General features: G+C 57.3%; 1 protein-coding gene across 2 annotated transcripts in view; it reads right to left on the reverse strand.

The window, feature by feature from the left end:
• The window catches only part of CPNE5 (copine 5), a 173,078-nt gene that overhangs the window by 83,837 nt on the left and 73,404 nt on the right, over nucleotides 1–15,837 (reverse strand). For both annotated transcript variants that reach the window (XM_075910080.1, XM_075910081.1), the window contains exon 8: nucleotides 5,108–5,171. In XM_075910080.1, the coding sequence (XP_075766195.1) occupies nucleotides 5,108–5,171 (64 nt within the window). The remainder of the gene's footprint in view (nucleotides 1–5,107; nucleotides 5,172–15,837) is intronic.

Raw genomic sequence — 15,837 nt, forward strand, 5'->3', positions numbered from 1 at the left:
AAGACATACTTGATAAAGCACACTTGGTAGCTAGATGGTACAGAGCAACCAAGGAAAACAAATGAAAGCACAGAGACAATCTCTGGGAACAATTCTTAGATGGTGAATGGGGGAAGGGAGGCACAGATTCACAAAGAGCAGTTCAAACCAACCCACAAAATAAAGAAAAATTACCCTGCTCATCACTAGATTCCCTTTCCCCTTTATTTACTCACGATCCCTTCTTGGTTCAGTCCACTTCCGTGCCCCAAATTCCTTGGAGGCACGGTAGTCCAGCCTGGGTTCAATTCATTCACTGTCTCCCAACTCCTGGTGTAACTCTCCCACCCAAAGAAAGCAGGCAGGGTATCTTGCACAATTCAGATTTCAGCATTCTATCCCCATTGGTTCTTCCTGGCTCCCTACCAACAACCTTGCTAGCTACCTGAGTTTAACCCCTTAGTCACTGGGTGCTGGCCAGCCTCCTCCTATCCATCACAAGGGGTCAGGAAGAACTGAGGGGCACTGGCAAAGCTTGGGGAAGCCCAGAGCTGAGATAGCAGGGACAGGACTGAGGGGCAGTAGCGGGTCTGCATGTGGGGGGTCCAGGGCTGGGATAGCAGGGACAGGACTGAGGGGCACTGGCAGAGCTGGATGTGGGGAGCCCAGGGCTGGGACAGCCGGGGTCAGGAAGGACTGAGGGGCACCGGAAGAGCTTGGGGGAGCTCAGGGCTGGGATAGAGGGGTCAGGACTAAGGGGCAGCAGCAGGGCTGTGCGGGGAGGAGAGGGGGGAACACTTGCCTGGCCCTTGCTTGCATTCTGTCCGTCTCTTAGCACATTATGTTCAGCCACAAGTGTTTAGAAAAAGAACAAAGCAAGACAAGAAAATGCCCTGGCTGCACCATGCTCCTCACGCCCTCCCCGCCGACTCCTGGCCCTTTCTCACCGAGATTACATGATGAAATATTAATCAGGAGTCGTTATCCCTCCTCACACAGAGCATGGCTTCCTCCTGCAATGAGTGTTCCCAGCCTGGCTGTGCTCCCTGCAGCCTCTGCCCCGAGCTTCCAGCCGGCTCGGAGCCCACGCACGGGTCACCGGCTGGGGCCCAGCTGAGGCTCAGAGCGGGCAACTCGGCCTGTGTGCGTGGAAAGCAGCCACTAAGGGTCAAGTAGATGGCAGCAGGGGATGGACCAGGGCCTCGGCAATCCGTGCAGGGGGACAGTGGGATCAGGCCGGTGCCCAGAGGGCAGCACAGCATGGGACAGCAGTGGGGGCAGCCACCGGGGAGTCTTCCTGCTCCCTTGGACCACACAGTGGCATTGAGATCGGCCTGTGGGGTGGGCAAACCAACCTCAACCAAGCACCACATTCCCCAGAAGAGACAGACCAGCATGGTTCACCGTCCACAATGCTACTGCAGTCAGCGTCCCTAGCACTGCCCTGGGGTCAGCACTACGTGCGAGGGCAGAGCCCCCCTGCTACCTCCCTACCCCGTAGCACAGCGTCCCTAGCACCGCCCTGGGGTCAGCACTGCGTGCGAGGGCAGAGCCCCCTGCTACCTCCCTACCCCCGTAGCACAGCGTCCCTAGCACCGCCCTGGGGTCAGCACTACGTGCGAGGGCAGAGCCCCCTGCTACCTCCCTACCCCCGTAGCACAGCGTCCCTAGCACCGCCCTGGGGTCAGCACTACGTGCGAGGGCAGAGCCCCCTGCTACCTCCCTACCCCCATAGCACAGCGTCCCTAGCACCGCCCTGGGGTCAGCACTACGTGCGAGGGCAGAGCCCCCTGCTACCTCCCTACCCCCGTAGCACAGCGTCCCTAGCACCGCCCTGGGGTCAGCACTACGTGCGAGGGCAGAGCCCCCCTGCTACCTCCCTACCCCCGTAGCACAGCGTCCCTAGCACCGCCCTGGGGTCAGCACTACGTGCGAGGGCAGAGCCCCCTGCTACCTCCCTACCCCCATAGCACAGCGTCCCTAGCACCGCCCTGGGGTCAGCACTACGTGCGAGGGCAGAGCCCCCTGCTACCTCCCTACCCCCGTAGCACAGCGTCCCTAGCACCGCCCTGGGGTCAGCACTACGTGCGAGGGCAGAGCCCCCCTGCTACCTCCCTACCCCCGTAGCACAGCGTCCCTAGCACCGCCCTGGGGTCAGCACTACGTGCGAGGGCAGAGCCCCCCTGCTACCTCCCTACCCCCATAGCACAGCGTCCCTAGCACCGCCCTGGGGTCAGCACTACGTGCGAGGGCAGAGCCCCCTGCTACCTCCCTACCCCCGTAGCACAGCGTCCCTAGCACCGCCCTGGGGTCAGCACTACGTGCGAGGGCAGAGCCCCCCTGCTACCTCCCTACCCCCGTAGCACAGCGTCCCTAGCACCGCCCTAGGGTCAGCACTACGTGCGAGGGCAGAGCCCCCTGCTACCTCCCTACCCCCGTAGCACAGCGTCCCTAGCACCGCCCTGGGGTCAGCACTACGTGCGAGGGCAGAGCCCCCTGCTACCACCCTACCCCCGTAGCACAGCGTCCCTAGCACCGCCCTGGGGTCAGCACTACGTGCGAGGGCAGAGCCCCCCTGCTACCTCCCTACCCCCGTAGCACAGCGTCCCTAGCACCGCCCTGGGGTCAGCACTACGTGCGAGGGCAGAGCCCCCCTGCTACCTCCCTACCCCCATAGCACAGCGTCCCTAGCACCGCCCTGGGGTCAGCACTACGTGCGAGGGCAGAACCCCCTGCTACCTCCCTACCCCCGTAGCACAGCGTCCCTAGCACCGCCCTGGGGTCAGCACTACGTGCGAGGGCAGAGCCCCCCTGCTACCTCCCTACCCCCGTAGCACAGCGTCCCTAGCACCGCCCTGGGGTCAGCACTACGTGCGAGGGCAGAGCCCCCCTGCTACCTCCCTACCCCCGTAGCACAGCGTCCCTAGCACCGCCCTGGGGTCAGCACTACGTGCGAGGGCAGAACCCCCTGCTACCTCCCTACCCCCGTAGCACAGCGTCCCTAGCACCGCCCTGGGGTCAGCACTACGTGCGAGGGCAGAGCCCCCTGCTACCTCCCTACCCCCGTAGCACAGCGTCCCTAGCACCGCCCTGGGGTCAGCACTACGTGCGAGGGCAGAGCCCCCTGCTACCTCCCTACCCCCGTAGCACAGCGTCCCTAGCACCGCCCTGGGGTCAGCACTACGTGCGAGGGCAGAGCCCCCTGCTACCTCCCTACCCCCGTAGCACAGCGTCCCTAGCACCGCCCTGGGGTCAGCACTACGTGCGAGGGCAGAACCCCCTGCTACCTCCCTACCCCCGTAGCACAGCGTCCCTAGCACCGCCCTGGGGTCAGCACTACGTGCGAGGGCAGAGCCCCCCTGCTACCTCCCTACCCCCGTAGCACAGCGTCCCTAGCACCGCCCTGGGGTCAGCACTACGTGCGAGGGCAGAGCCCCCTGCTACCTCCCTACCCCCGTAGCACAGCGTCCCTAGCACCGCCCTGGGGTCAGCACTACGTGCGAGGGCAGAGCCCCCCTGCTACCTCCCTACCCCCGTAGCACAGCGTCCCTAGCACCGCCCTGGGGTCAGCACTACGTGCGAGGGCAGAGCCCCCTGCTACCTCCCTACCCCCGTAGCACAGCGTCCCTAGCACCGCCCTGGGGTCAGCACTACGTGCGAGGGCAGAGCCCCCTGCTACCTCCCTACCCCCGTAGCACAGCGTCCCTAGCACCGCCCTGGGGTCAGCACTACGTGCGAGGGCAGAGCCCCCTGCTACCTCCCTACCCCCGTAGCACAGCGTCCCTAGCACCGCCCTGGGGTCAGCACTACGTGCGAGGGCAGAACCCCCTGCTACCTCCCTACCCCCGTAGCACAGCGTCCCTAGCACCGCCCTGGGGTCAGCACTACGTGCGAGGGCAGAGCCCCCTGCCACCTCCCTACCCCCGTAGCACAGCGTCCCTAGCACCGCCCTGGGGTCAGCACTACGTGTGAGGGCAGAGCCCCCTGCTACCTCCCTACCCCCGTAGCACAGCGTCCCTAGCACCGCCCTGGGGTCAGCACTACGTGCGAGGGCAGAGCCCCCTGCTACCTCCCTACCCCCGTAGCACAGCGTCCCTAGCACCGCCCTGGGGTCAGCACTACGTGCGAGGGCAGAGCCCCCTGCTACCTCCCTACCCCCGTAGCACAGCCTCCCTAGCACCGCCCTGGGGTCAGCACTACGTGCGAGGGCAGAGCCCCCCTGCTACCTCCCTACCCCCGTAGCACAGCGTCCCTAGCACCGCCCTGGGGTCAGCACTACGTGCGAGGGCAGAGCCCCCTGCTACCTCCCTACCCCCGTAGCACAGCGTCCCTAGCACCGCCCTGGGGTCAGCACTACGTGCGAGGGCAGAGCCCCCCTGCTACCTCCCTACCCCCGTAGCACAGCGTCCCTAGCACCGCCCTGGGGTCAGCACTACGTGCGAGGGCAGAGCCCCCTGCTACCTCCCTACCCCCGTAGCACAGCGTCCCTAGCACCGCCCTGGGGTCAGCACTACGTGCGAGGGCAGAACCCCCTGCTACCTCCCTACCCCCGTAGCACAGCGTCCCTAGCACCGCCCTGGGGTCAGCACTACGTGCGAGGGCAGAGCCCCCTGCTACCTCCCTACCCCCGTAGCACAGCGTCCCTAGCACCGCCCTGGGGTCAGCACTACGTGCGAGGGCAGAGCCCCCTGCCACCTCCCTACCCCCGTAGCACAGCGTCCCTAGCACCGCCCTGGGGTCAGCACTACGTGCGAGGGCAGAGCCCCCTGCCACCTCCCTACCCCCGTAGCACAGCGTCCCTAGCACCGCCCTGGGGTCAGCACTACGTGCGAGGGCAGAGCCCCCTGCTACCTCCCTACCCCCGTAGCACAGCGTCCCTAGCACCGCCCTGGGGTCAGCACTACGTGCGAGGGCAGAACCCCCCTGCTACGCCCCCCCCCCATAGCCCAGCGTCCCTAGCACCGCCCTGGGGTCAGCACTACGTGCGAGGGCAGAGCCCCCCTGCTACGCCCCCCCCCCATAGCCCAGCGCCCCTAGCACCGCTCTGGGCTCAGCACTGCCGTGTTTTCTGAGTCTCCCAGCAGCTGCCCGGCTGAGTCCCGCTGGCAGCACAGTGACCACAACTCACCCGGCAGTTGCCCAGCTCCTCGGCCGACAGGATGATGGTGCCACATTTTTTCCCTGGAATCCCACTGCAGGAGAAAAGAGAGGACTTCTGAGCAGCCCAAGATACCCCCGTCCTGGGCCAGCCCTGTGCTGAGAGGCCCCCGGCCCTAGACCCCGGATCCTCTTCTGCCCTGGGCTGGCCCTGTCCCCGGAGCCCCTCACTCCACTCTACCAGCTTTCCTCCCCCTCACCACCACCTCTTGGCTTCACTGCCCCAGCCATAGGCTTCCAGGCTCCATCACCTGCATGTGGCACCTGCTCCCCCTGCTCCATCACCCCTTCTTGCCTCCCTGCCTTCCGCTTCCTCTGTCCCCTTCTGGGGGCTGCTGGTGCATTGCTGCCTGTGCCCTGGGTTCCACTGCAGGAGCTTTTCCTGGCGCTGCCAGAGGGGATGGCGTCAAGCAGGCTGCTGATGCAATGAGCGTGACTTTTGGTGGCCCTCTGGCTGCCAAAGGCCAAAGGGAGCCAGTGTCAGACTCAGGGGGATGTGGCCAGGAGCATTTTCCAGAACTGGCATTAGAAGGGGCTGGCGAATGGTTCGAATGCAGGAGCTGGCAGCTGGGACTTACTTGGAAGGAATTTCTGAGAGGCTCTAATGAGCATCCTAATCTAGGGGCTGGTCATTCACGGCTGGCCTCCAAAGCGCCCCATTAACTGACCATACTCAGCACTGCTCCGTGGGCTCCCGCAGAGCTGGGCCACTGGACACCGGAGGGGCCTGATCCAACGGAGGTCTGGTGGACCGACCCCGCTGGGATTGGCCCAATGGCGCCAATGGAGCCAGGGGTGATTGACAGGTGACTCACTTGCACTGGGAAGGACCCGATTTAGATGCTGGCATAGAGAGGACAAGTATTAAATCCGCAGATGATCCCAAGCTGGGAGGAGCTGCAACTGCTTTGGAGGGTAGGGTCAGAATTCACAATGATCTGGACAAACTAGAGAAATGGTCTGAGGTCAATAGGATGCAGTTTAATAAGGACAAATGCAAAGCGTTCCGCTTAGGAAGGAACAATCCGGTTCTCACACATACAGAATGGGAAGCGACCGTCTGGGAAGGAGCCCCGCAGAAAGGGATGTAGGGGTCAGAGTGGACCACAAGTTAAACATGAGTCAACAATGTGACACTGTTGTAAAAAAACCCAAACATGATTCTGAGGTGCATTTACAGGAGTGTTGTGAGCAACACAAGAAGTCATTCTTCCGCTCTGCTCTGTGCTGATTAGGCCTCAACTAGAGTATTGTGTTCTGGGCACCACATTCAAGAAAGATGTGGAGAAATTGGAGAAGGTCCAGAGAAGAGCAACAAGAATGATTAAAGATCTAGAAAACACAACCTATGAGGGAAGATTGAAAGAATAAGGTTTATTTAATTTGGAAAGGAGAAGACTGAGGGGGGACATGACAGAAGTTTCCAAGTATCTAAAAGAATGTTACAAGGAGGAGAGAGAAAAATAGTTCTCCTTGGCGTCTGAGATAGGACAAGCAGCAATGGGCTTAAACTGCAGCAAGGGAGGTTTAGGTTGGACATTAGGAAAAACTTCCTGTCAGGGAATAAGTTTCCCAGGAAGGTTGTGGAATCTCCATCTCTGGAGATATTTAAGAGGACGCTGGACAGACATCTGTCAGGGATGGTCTAGACAATGCTTGGTCCTGCCGTGAGGGCAGGGGACTGGACTTATGACCTCTTGAGGTCCCTTCCAGTTCTATGAAGCTATGACATGAGAAGTGGAACTTCAGGACTTGCCTGTACACTGGTGCTGGGAGCCTGCATCACAAACCAGAGGAACTGGGGCTACTCATTGAGGAGCACAAGTTCAGTGTTAATGAAATCAGATGGGATAATTCCTATGACTGGCATGGGTTATGGTCGAGGGTTATAACCTAGTTAGGACGGATGGAATGGGCAAAAGGGGCGGGGGAAGAAAAATGGCATTACCTTGTGATGCTACACCCCCATATTTTATGGAAATATGTTTTTGAGTATGAATATGCATAACTTGAATATGCTTTAAGCAAAACAGGGCAAGTAACCTATCATCCAAGAGCCCATGTCCAATGCATATCATCTATCTGTGTGCATGTATCATATTTATATATGAAGTTAGAAATGGTAAGTGGACACCTGTTTTATTAATTCTAGATGTTCTAGTGAAAGCCATTAGTGGTACTTAAGGAACTTAGTGGCCCAGTGCTCAAGACAATGATCTGTAAATGGTTTTGATTCTCCTGTAAGCCCAAACTGTGGTTGGACCTACAAAGGCCTGTGGCCCTGCTTCCTGGTGTTGGAATCCATCTTGAATTTGGTATTTTTCCATGGGGATGGAGGGAATGGAACAGACTTCCCACCCTGGGGACATTCTATGAAGGCAGTGGTCTCCAACCTTTTAAGCACAAGAACTCTTTTAGAACTAGAGTTCAATCCAGGCTCTACCTCACACACAAACACTCTTGCCCTGTCTCCTCTGTGCCCCTTCTCCAAGTCCCTGCCCTTGCTTCCTCCCCCATTTCCCCTCCCTTTCCCCAAGCAGAGGCAGAGGCTTGGGGCACAGGCTCTGGTCTTCGGCTAAGGATTTGGAGTGTGGGAGGGGCTCTGAGCAGGTCCACGAGGGGAGCTGTTTTTAAAACTGGCTCCCCTCATGGACCAGCTTCCACCTGGCACCCTGCACTGCTGCCTCTGATACAGGGGCAGGAGAGGCAGCAGCGTGGAGTGGCAGGGGCCTGGGGCAGAGGCTCGGGTGCAGGAGGAGGTTCATGACTGGGGCAGGGGATCAGAGCTGGCTCCAGCTGGTCACTGCTTATCTCAAGCGGTTCCTGGGTGATGGTGATGGTGCAGTGGGGCTAAGGCAGGCTCTCCCCTCCCCCCCCCCCCCGCCGCCCTGTAGCCCTGCACCACTCCCAAAAGCAGCCAGCAAACTCCCTGCATCCCAAGCCCTGTTGTGCCCCCCCCCCCCCGTTCTGTGGAGATAGAATACAGGGTGGGAGACGGGGCACCCTGACATCAGCACCCTCCTCTCCCTTCCCTGCTCTGTACTGCATGCAGGAGGCTCCCAGGGAGGGGCAGTTCCAAGGCAAAGGGCAGGAGATGCACAGCAGTGGGGGGAGGGGCACCGTACTGCGTTTGACAGCCTCTTGGCCACACCAGTCAGGATCGCCTGTCAGAGTCTCCAAGATCTACCAGTCGATCCTGATCGCCTGGTTGGTGACCATCGATTTAAGGGATGGGAAACTGTGATGGCGTCTCGGGAGCCCCCGACCCTGCACCTCCATCCCTAGCAAGTAGAGCAGGTGTATTGGTTCCCAGAGAGACAGCTTAGCTTAGGATCAATGTTAACACTGGAGCCAGAGCAGGAAGCCTTATTCCTCTGGGGGGGGCATCACCCCTTTCCTCACTCGTCCTAGCCCAGCCAAGACTAACTCACCTTCCCTCAGCTCCCCAGGCAGCTCCGCCTCCTGCACTGTTCTGCTCCCAGACCCACAGTGAATCTCTTGTCACTTGGTCCCCAGGAAGTGAGATACTCACATACTTCCACTGTGAGTCATGCCTGGCCTCTCCCCCCTCATGCAGAGAGAGCTGCAGGTGGGGAAACTGAGGTACACACACACACACACACACACACACACACACACACACACACACACACACTACAGCAGTGACTGTAACAGCACCCCCACTACGTCACAGGAGCAATCAATGATTGTCTTCAGCTAGCTTTTGAAACTGCCACCTACCCTAAGAGAATACACACAAAGCTGTTAGACCCAAGCCAGAGAAAAGATCAGCGCTAACGTACCTAGGATGATTTGAAACACTTTCTCTGATTAGGCTTATTAGGCTTAACTGGCATGTTCTGCTTTATTTTAGATCTGTAATTTGCGTTGATCTGTCTGTTTTCACTGGTGAGCACCTACATCCTGCTGTTTGTACTTAATAAAACTCTTTTGTTTATTATCAAAGGCAGAGTAAATAATTGTTACCAGGGAGGGGTGGAGAGCAACAGCTGTGCATCTCTCTCTTTCACTGATAAAAGTGGTGATCAGTGCACACTGGTGACAGTCTGATCCAGCCCATTACACGAGGGATATTAAATATCGGTTCATTGAATAGTCAAGTAACCTCAAGAATGCTTATCGGTTACTCGACTCTCTATAGCCCCGGGGGCTCGGCTGGCAGCCAGTGCACTCCGGCCTCACTCCTGAGGAGCCCCCTGCCACCCTGCGCTGCTGCCGTTGTATCAGAGGCAACAGTGCAGGGTGCCAGGTGGGAGCTGGTCCTCGAGGGAAGCCAGTTTTAAAACCAGCTCCCCTTGTGGACCAGCTGCCTGTCACCCTGTGCTGTTGCCTCTGAGAAAGAGAAAGCAGTGCGGGGTGGCAGCAGCCCTGTCTAGGGCGGATCTGAGCTCCCTGGTGCAAGTCAGAACTGAGCCGGGCTGCCTGCCTGCCCAGCTTTTAAAACTTTAAATGCAGAAACGCAGCAGGGATAGGTCCCGGACCCGTTTCAAGCCAGGACTGATCCAGACTGCTGGCCAGCCTGCTAAAAAATTACTGGCAAGTGGGTGGGAGGGGAAATGCGTGTAGTCTATAGCAGTAACCTATACGCTTTTGCTTATTGGTTAATTGACTACACTATTACACCCCTATTTCCCAGGCACTGATAATTTGCTAATACTAATGGTCAACATCCTAACAGATAAATCACTAGATGGCAGATTAGTTGGTGTCTGCTACCCCCAAAGCACATTGGGAACAGGATGACCAACTCCTCACACACAAACGTAATCTGTGTAGGGAAATGGGTGATCGTGGGGGACTTTAATCTGTGACGGGAGGTCTCCTGCTGTCCGTTCTGAAACATCCTGGGAATTTCTAAACATTATAGAGGACAATTTCCTAACTCAGAAAGTGCCCATGAGGGGATTCTATCTTAGACCTTGTCCTAACAGATAAAAGAGGGACTGCTCACAGAACTAAAACTCAGGGCTAGCTTAGGCACAAGTAACCACGTCTGGCTCACATTTATAATGTGCAAGCAGACAGACCCAGCACAGTAATAGAGACACTTGGTGTGCTAATGGGCCAATTTTGCAAAGCTAAAACAATTACAAGCCAAATCACCGGGGAAGATGAAGCCAATCAGAAAAACGTGAAAGATAAATGGGAATCATTTAAGCACATCTTCCCAGATACCCCTACAGCCACAAGTGAGGAAAAAGGCTGTACTTTATTAAACCAAGCCTGGTTTGGAAGGGAAGTAAAGGCAGTGAAAGCAAAGGGAATGCATGTAACACATGGAAGAAAAGGGAAGCTGATAGAAATGAGCAGAAGTCAGAAGTTAGGCGCTGTATAGAATCATATATATAGTAGCCCAATGTCTGTGACTCCGTAACGCTGAAACGCTGGCAGTTCCCCTGGGCGGCGCTGTTGCCTCTCGACATGGCGCTCGGCTGACTTTTGCGCCACGGCGGGAGGCAACAGCGCCACCCAGAGGGAACAGCCAGGGGGTGGGGCCTGGACGAGCGTGCGTCTCTGACGTCAGGAAAGGGCGCCGGACTCAAAAGGAGGAAAGCGGAGCAGACACAGAGGACGCGGAGGAGAATGCAGGAGGCGGAGGACAGCGAGAGAGAGAGTGAGAGAGACGCAGCAGGAGGAGGAGAAGAGAAACACAGAGTGAGAGGTGGGAGGGGGAGAAGAGAAAGAGAGAGACGGAGAGAGAGGCAGGAGGCGGACGAGAGCCGAGAGAGAGAGAGGGCGAAGCAGTAGGAGAAGCGAGAAAGAGGCCATTTGCGCTGCTTGCTCCCATGCAGCGGCCTGGCTGAGCGGCGCAGAAGTCAGCGGGGCGCCACGGTGGGAGGCGAAGGGGGATGGGGCGGTGATGTACATGCTCAGGGGGCGGGGCCTGGACGAGCATCCATCCCCAACGGAGACAGAGGAGAGCGGAGAGAGAGTGAGAGGCAGGAGGGGGAGAAGAGAAAAAGAGAGACGGAGAGAGAGGCAGAAGGCGGAGGACAGCTGAGAGAGAGGGGGGGGAGGCAGGAGGAGGAGGAGAGTGAGAGAGAGACGGAGCAAGAGACCGGAGGCTCAGGAGAGAAGACCAATGTGGAAGAGAGACCTGAAAATCCCGTCTTATGAAGGGCTAATTGGCTAATGATCATATATATAGGAGCCCAATGTCTGTGAGCCTGTGATGCTGAAATGCTGGCTGGTCCCTCTGGGCGGCCCGTGCTGCATGGCGAGTGCTCCCCTTCACCTCCTGCCGTGGCTCTCGGCTGACTTCTGCGCCGCTCAGCCAGGCTGCCGTGTGGGAGCAAGTGGCGCAAGCGACCGTTTGGGCTCCGCACTCCCCATGCAGCACGGGGAGTGCGGTGCCCAAATGGCCGTTTGGGCTCTGCGGTCCCCCGAGTGAGAGGCATGAGGGGGAGGAGAAGAGAAAGAGAGAGGCAGAGAGAGAGGCAGGAGGGGGAGGAGAAGAGAAAGAGAGAGACAGAGAGAGAGGCAGGAGGGGGAGGAGAAGAGAAAGAGAGAGACAGAGAGAGAGGCAGGAGGGGGAGGAGAAGAGAAAGAGAGAGACAGAGAGAGAGGCAGGAGGGGGAGGAGAAGAGAAAGAGAGAGACAGAGAGAGAGGCAGGAGGCAAAGGAGAGCTGAGAGAGAGAGGGGGGAGGCAGTAAGAAGAGGGGAGAGAGAGAGACGGAGCAAGGCACCGGAGGCTCAGGAGAGAAGACCGATGTGGAGGAGAGACCTGAAAATCCCGTCTTATGACGGCTAATTGGCTAATCATAGAGGGTATGTCTACACTAGCCCCCTAGTTCGAACTAGGGAGGCTAATGTAAGCATTCGAAGTTTAAATATCCCGGGCTTTATTTGCATCTTCCCGTCCGGGCGCCATTTTTAAATCCCCTTAGTCTGAACTAACTGCCCGCGGCTACACGCGGCAGTCAAACATTAACTCGAACTAAGTCCTCCCAACCTCCCAGCTCCCACCATTCCTCGCAGCTACTCACCTGTGCAGGCGCACAGTTCAGAGAGGGCTCAAGAGCTACTCTTAGAGCCCCTGACATCTACTGGTAGCTCATGATCTACTGGTTGGTGACCACGGCTCTGGCTGAATCGTGCACACTGTGCTTCCTTCCAGGGCATACAGTCTCTGGCTTGTGCTCACAGCCCTGGTATGGGATCACAGCACCATGGCTTCCACATCCAGGTCCTGCCTTCTTGAACAGATCAGGTGGGGCCCATTTCTGTACCCTCAGATGGTGTCCTTTTAGCAGCCCCCAAGGGCTCAATCTTCAAACAGAACAGCAGGGCCCATCATGGTACCCGCACTTAGCCTGGCTAGGTTCTGGGCGCAGCCTGCCCATACTGTCACAATGGTGCACATCCGAACAGCGCACATCACCTAATATTGGTGCACAAGCCAAAACTCACTTTGCTCATGGTTGGAAAATCTTAGCAGGACACTGACACATACCCCCCTTTACACATACCCCCCTTTACCCTGCCTCAGATACCATAGGTTCTTTACTTATGGCTTCCTGCTTCTCTGGTGGGATCTAATAAATCAAGACTGATCTTTTGAGGGGGGTCAGATCTTGGTGGGGAGCTACATCCACAAAGGTGTGAGGTATGAGAATGTACAAGGTTTTCAGGTTTGTCATTTGGATGAGTGTGAGCTGATGAGGCCTCAGTTGGAGTACTGTGTCCAGTTCTGGGCACCACATTTCAGGAAAGATGTGGAGAAATTGGAAAGGGTCCAGAGAAGAGCTTTGGGCAGAACCAGGGTTGGAATCCTGCAATGGCACGAGCACCCACTTCTCATGAGTGCTCTCAAGAATGATTAAAGGTCTAGAGAGCATGACCTATGAAGGAAGGCTGAAAGAACTGGGAGAAGTTTGGAAAGGAGAAGACTGAGAGGGGACATGATAGTGGTCTTCAGGTATCTCAAAGGGTGTCACAAGGAGGAGGGTGAAAAACTGTTCTCCTTGGCCTCTGTGGATAGAAGAAGCAGCAAGGGGCTTAAACTGCAGCAAGGGAGGTTGAGGTTGGACATTAGGAAAAACTTCCTACCTGGCAGGGTGGTGAAACACTGGAATAAATTGCCTGGGGAGGTTGTTGGATCTCCATCTCTAGAGATATTTAAGAGCAGGTTGGACAGACATCAGTCAGGGATGGTCAGCGGTGCTCACCAACCAGTACACTGGGGTCTACCAGTAGATCTTGGAGCTTCTAGCAGGGGATCCTGACTGGTTTGGCCAGGAAGCTCTCAAGTGCTGGCACTTCAGTTGCCTCTTCACCCACTGTCAAGCTGCTCCTGCCCTCTGCCTCGGAGCTGCCCCCCGGGGTGTGGGGTGCAGGCTGTGGGAGGGAGAAGAGGGGGCGCTCACTGATATCAGGGTGTCCCTCCTCCCCCCACTCCTGTACCCTATCTCCTCAGAGAGAAGGGGATGGAGGGGGCTTGGCAGTGCAAATCTGTCACTCTCACAAACACACTGTCCTTCCCCCTCACCTCCTGGCCCAACATGTACATGGGGGGTTGTTACTTTACTGCTTGCAAAGTGGGTTATTTTTAGTGTGTGACTGGTCTGTGCATTTCATCATTGTCACTTCTCTCTTCTGCTTCCATGGAATTCTGGGAGCAGCGAGTTCTCAAATGTCATGCCTAGAGTAACTATCCCTGCGGCAATTGTGCTCCTGGAAGTGGCTGGCATGTCCCTGCAGCCCCTGAGAGTGGCAGAGCAGGGGGTCTCCACATGCCGTGCTTGGCTGCAGACACCGCTCCTGCAGCTCCCAGGGATCAATAATGGAGAACTGGGGTCAGTGGAAGCTGTGGGGTTGGGGCCAGTAGATGAAGGGCAGCACATGGAGCCACTGTTGTACTTGCCAGCTGCTTTTGGGAGTGGTGCAATCAGGGCAGATGTGAGCCTGCCTTAACTCTGCTACCCCAACCCTGGGACAGCTGTCTGGCCACTCCCAAGGTGGGCCAAGGGGGGGATGGGTGATAAGAGATTATGAAATGAAACTGTGCAAACAATAAGGTCCACAGACATTGGCTGATGGCCACGGCCCTATGCAGCTGTTCAAGGTTCTTACCGTCAGTGTGCACCTGACGGGAATACCGGGCTCTTTCTAGACAGTGCCACTCTGAATTGCCAGGAGTTCTCTGCCCCAAATGCCAGAGCTTTGATTTCCAGGTGGGCGTTTCCTGGAAGATGCTCAGATGAAGTAGCCGTTGAGGACCGTGCCTTTGAGAACACAACTCCAGTGCCACCATCCTGGCCTGCCTTAACTTTGCATGGGTCCCTTTTGATACTGGCAGAAGAGAGCAATTCTGCGGGACCCTGATCAAAGGCTCTAACTAGTTAAATCTCATTTTGTGCCTTGGACTTTCTAATTTTGTCTCTACATATTTGTGTTATTTGTTTACATCCATCCTCTGTAATCTGCCCTAGTTTCTACCTAGTGTAGCTCTCTCTCTTTCTTGTTTGTTTTTGTTCAGTTTTGGCATTTCAGATCAATGAAGATGGCCTGGTTAACACAGGGTGGCCTCTTGCCATACGTCCTGTCTTTCCGATGCAGCTGGATAGTTTGCTTTTGTGCCCTTAATAATGTCTCAAAAAGGGCCAACTGTCTGGAACTGTTTTTCCCCTTAGACGGTGTTTTTCCCATGGGATCTTAATCTACCAACTCCCTGAGCTGGCTGCCTTTAAATCCATTATCCTTATTGTGTTGTTTTCCCTTCAAACATTCCCTCCCTCCATCCTTCAGGCTCAAGAACTCGACCATTTCACAGTCACTTTCTCCCAGCTGCCTTCAGCTTCCAGCAGGTTGCTCCTTATTTGTCAAAATCAAATCCAGCACAGCCCCTCCACAGCAGAGGAGAGCGGGGCCCCTTCCAAGGGGCAGCCCTGGCCCCAGTTCAGCCCTTCTGCTCCAGAGCCGTGTGGCGGGCAGCGGCTGCACTGACCGCGCTGGGCACAAGACGTGACAGCTTCCTGCCCCTGCGTCTGCCGCCCCCGCCCTCGGCAGCGCCCTGCTCCACCTCACCTCATTGATCTAGCCACAGAGCTCCTCGGGGACGTGGGTCTCTTCTCGTCCCGGACCCAGAAACGCAGGCAGTGAAGGGAGGGTCACCATGCATATGGCAGGGAACAGAACCCAGGCGGCCTGACGCCCCTCAGCCAGCATCACAGGGCAGGTTCGAACAGACAGACCCCGTCAGTGCTAGCAGAGTCCAAGCCAAAGGACCTGGCAAACCCTGAGCATCAGGCGTGGTCAGGACTAGGGAGCGTGGCTCAATTTCTGGTCAGGCTGACCCCCTGGTGTGGGACCAAAGAGGACCCTGTGGGGAGGCTGTCCCTGGAGCACCGAGTTGGGGGTCAGCTGGACTTGCCCATTCGACCCTATTTCTGCTGCTGCATGGGGTGGGGGCACAGCAAACGAATCCGGCCTTCCTACGGCAGCTGTCAGGGAGCAAAGGCGCCTGGCCATTGGGGAGATGCAAGCATCCGACTATGAGAGGAGATGGGGGCGGTGGAGGGGACTAGCTGACCTCCGGAGGCCTCCTCCCACCCTCATCGTCTGTGGTTCTATGGCCAGAGACACGGAAGTGCCTTAGGAGCACAAGTCCCGCTGCCTTTCACATCCCTTCTGAAAAGAGACCCGTCGCACTTCGGCTGGCTTCGGGTGCCGGCATGACT

The sequence above is a fragment of the Pelodiscus sinensis genome, chromosome 27 (genome assembly GCF_049634645.1).
Source record: "Pelodiscus sinensis isolate JC-2024 chromosome 27, ASM4963464v1, whole genome shotgun sequence".
NCBI lineage: Eukaryota > Metazoa > Chordata > Testudines > Trionychidae > Pelodiscus > Pelodiscus sinensis.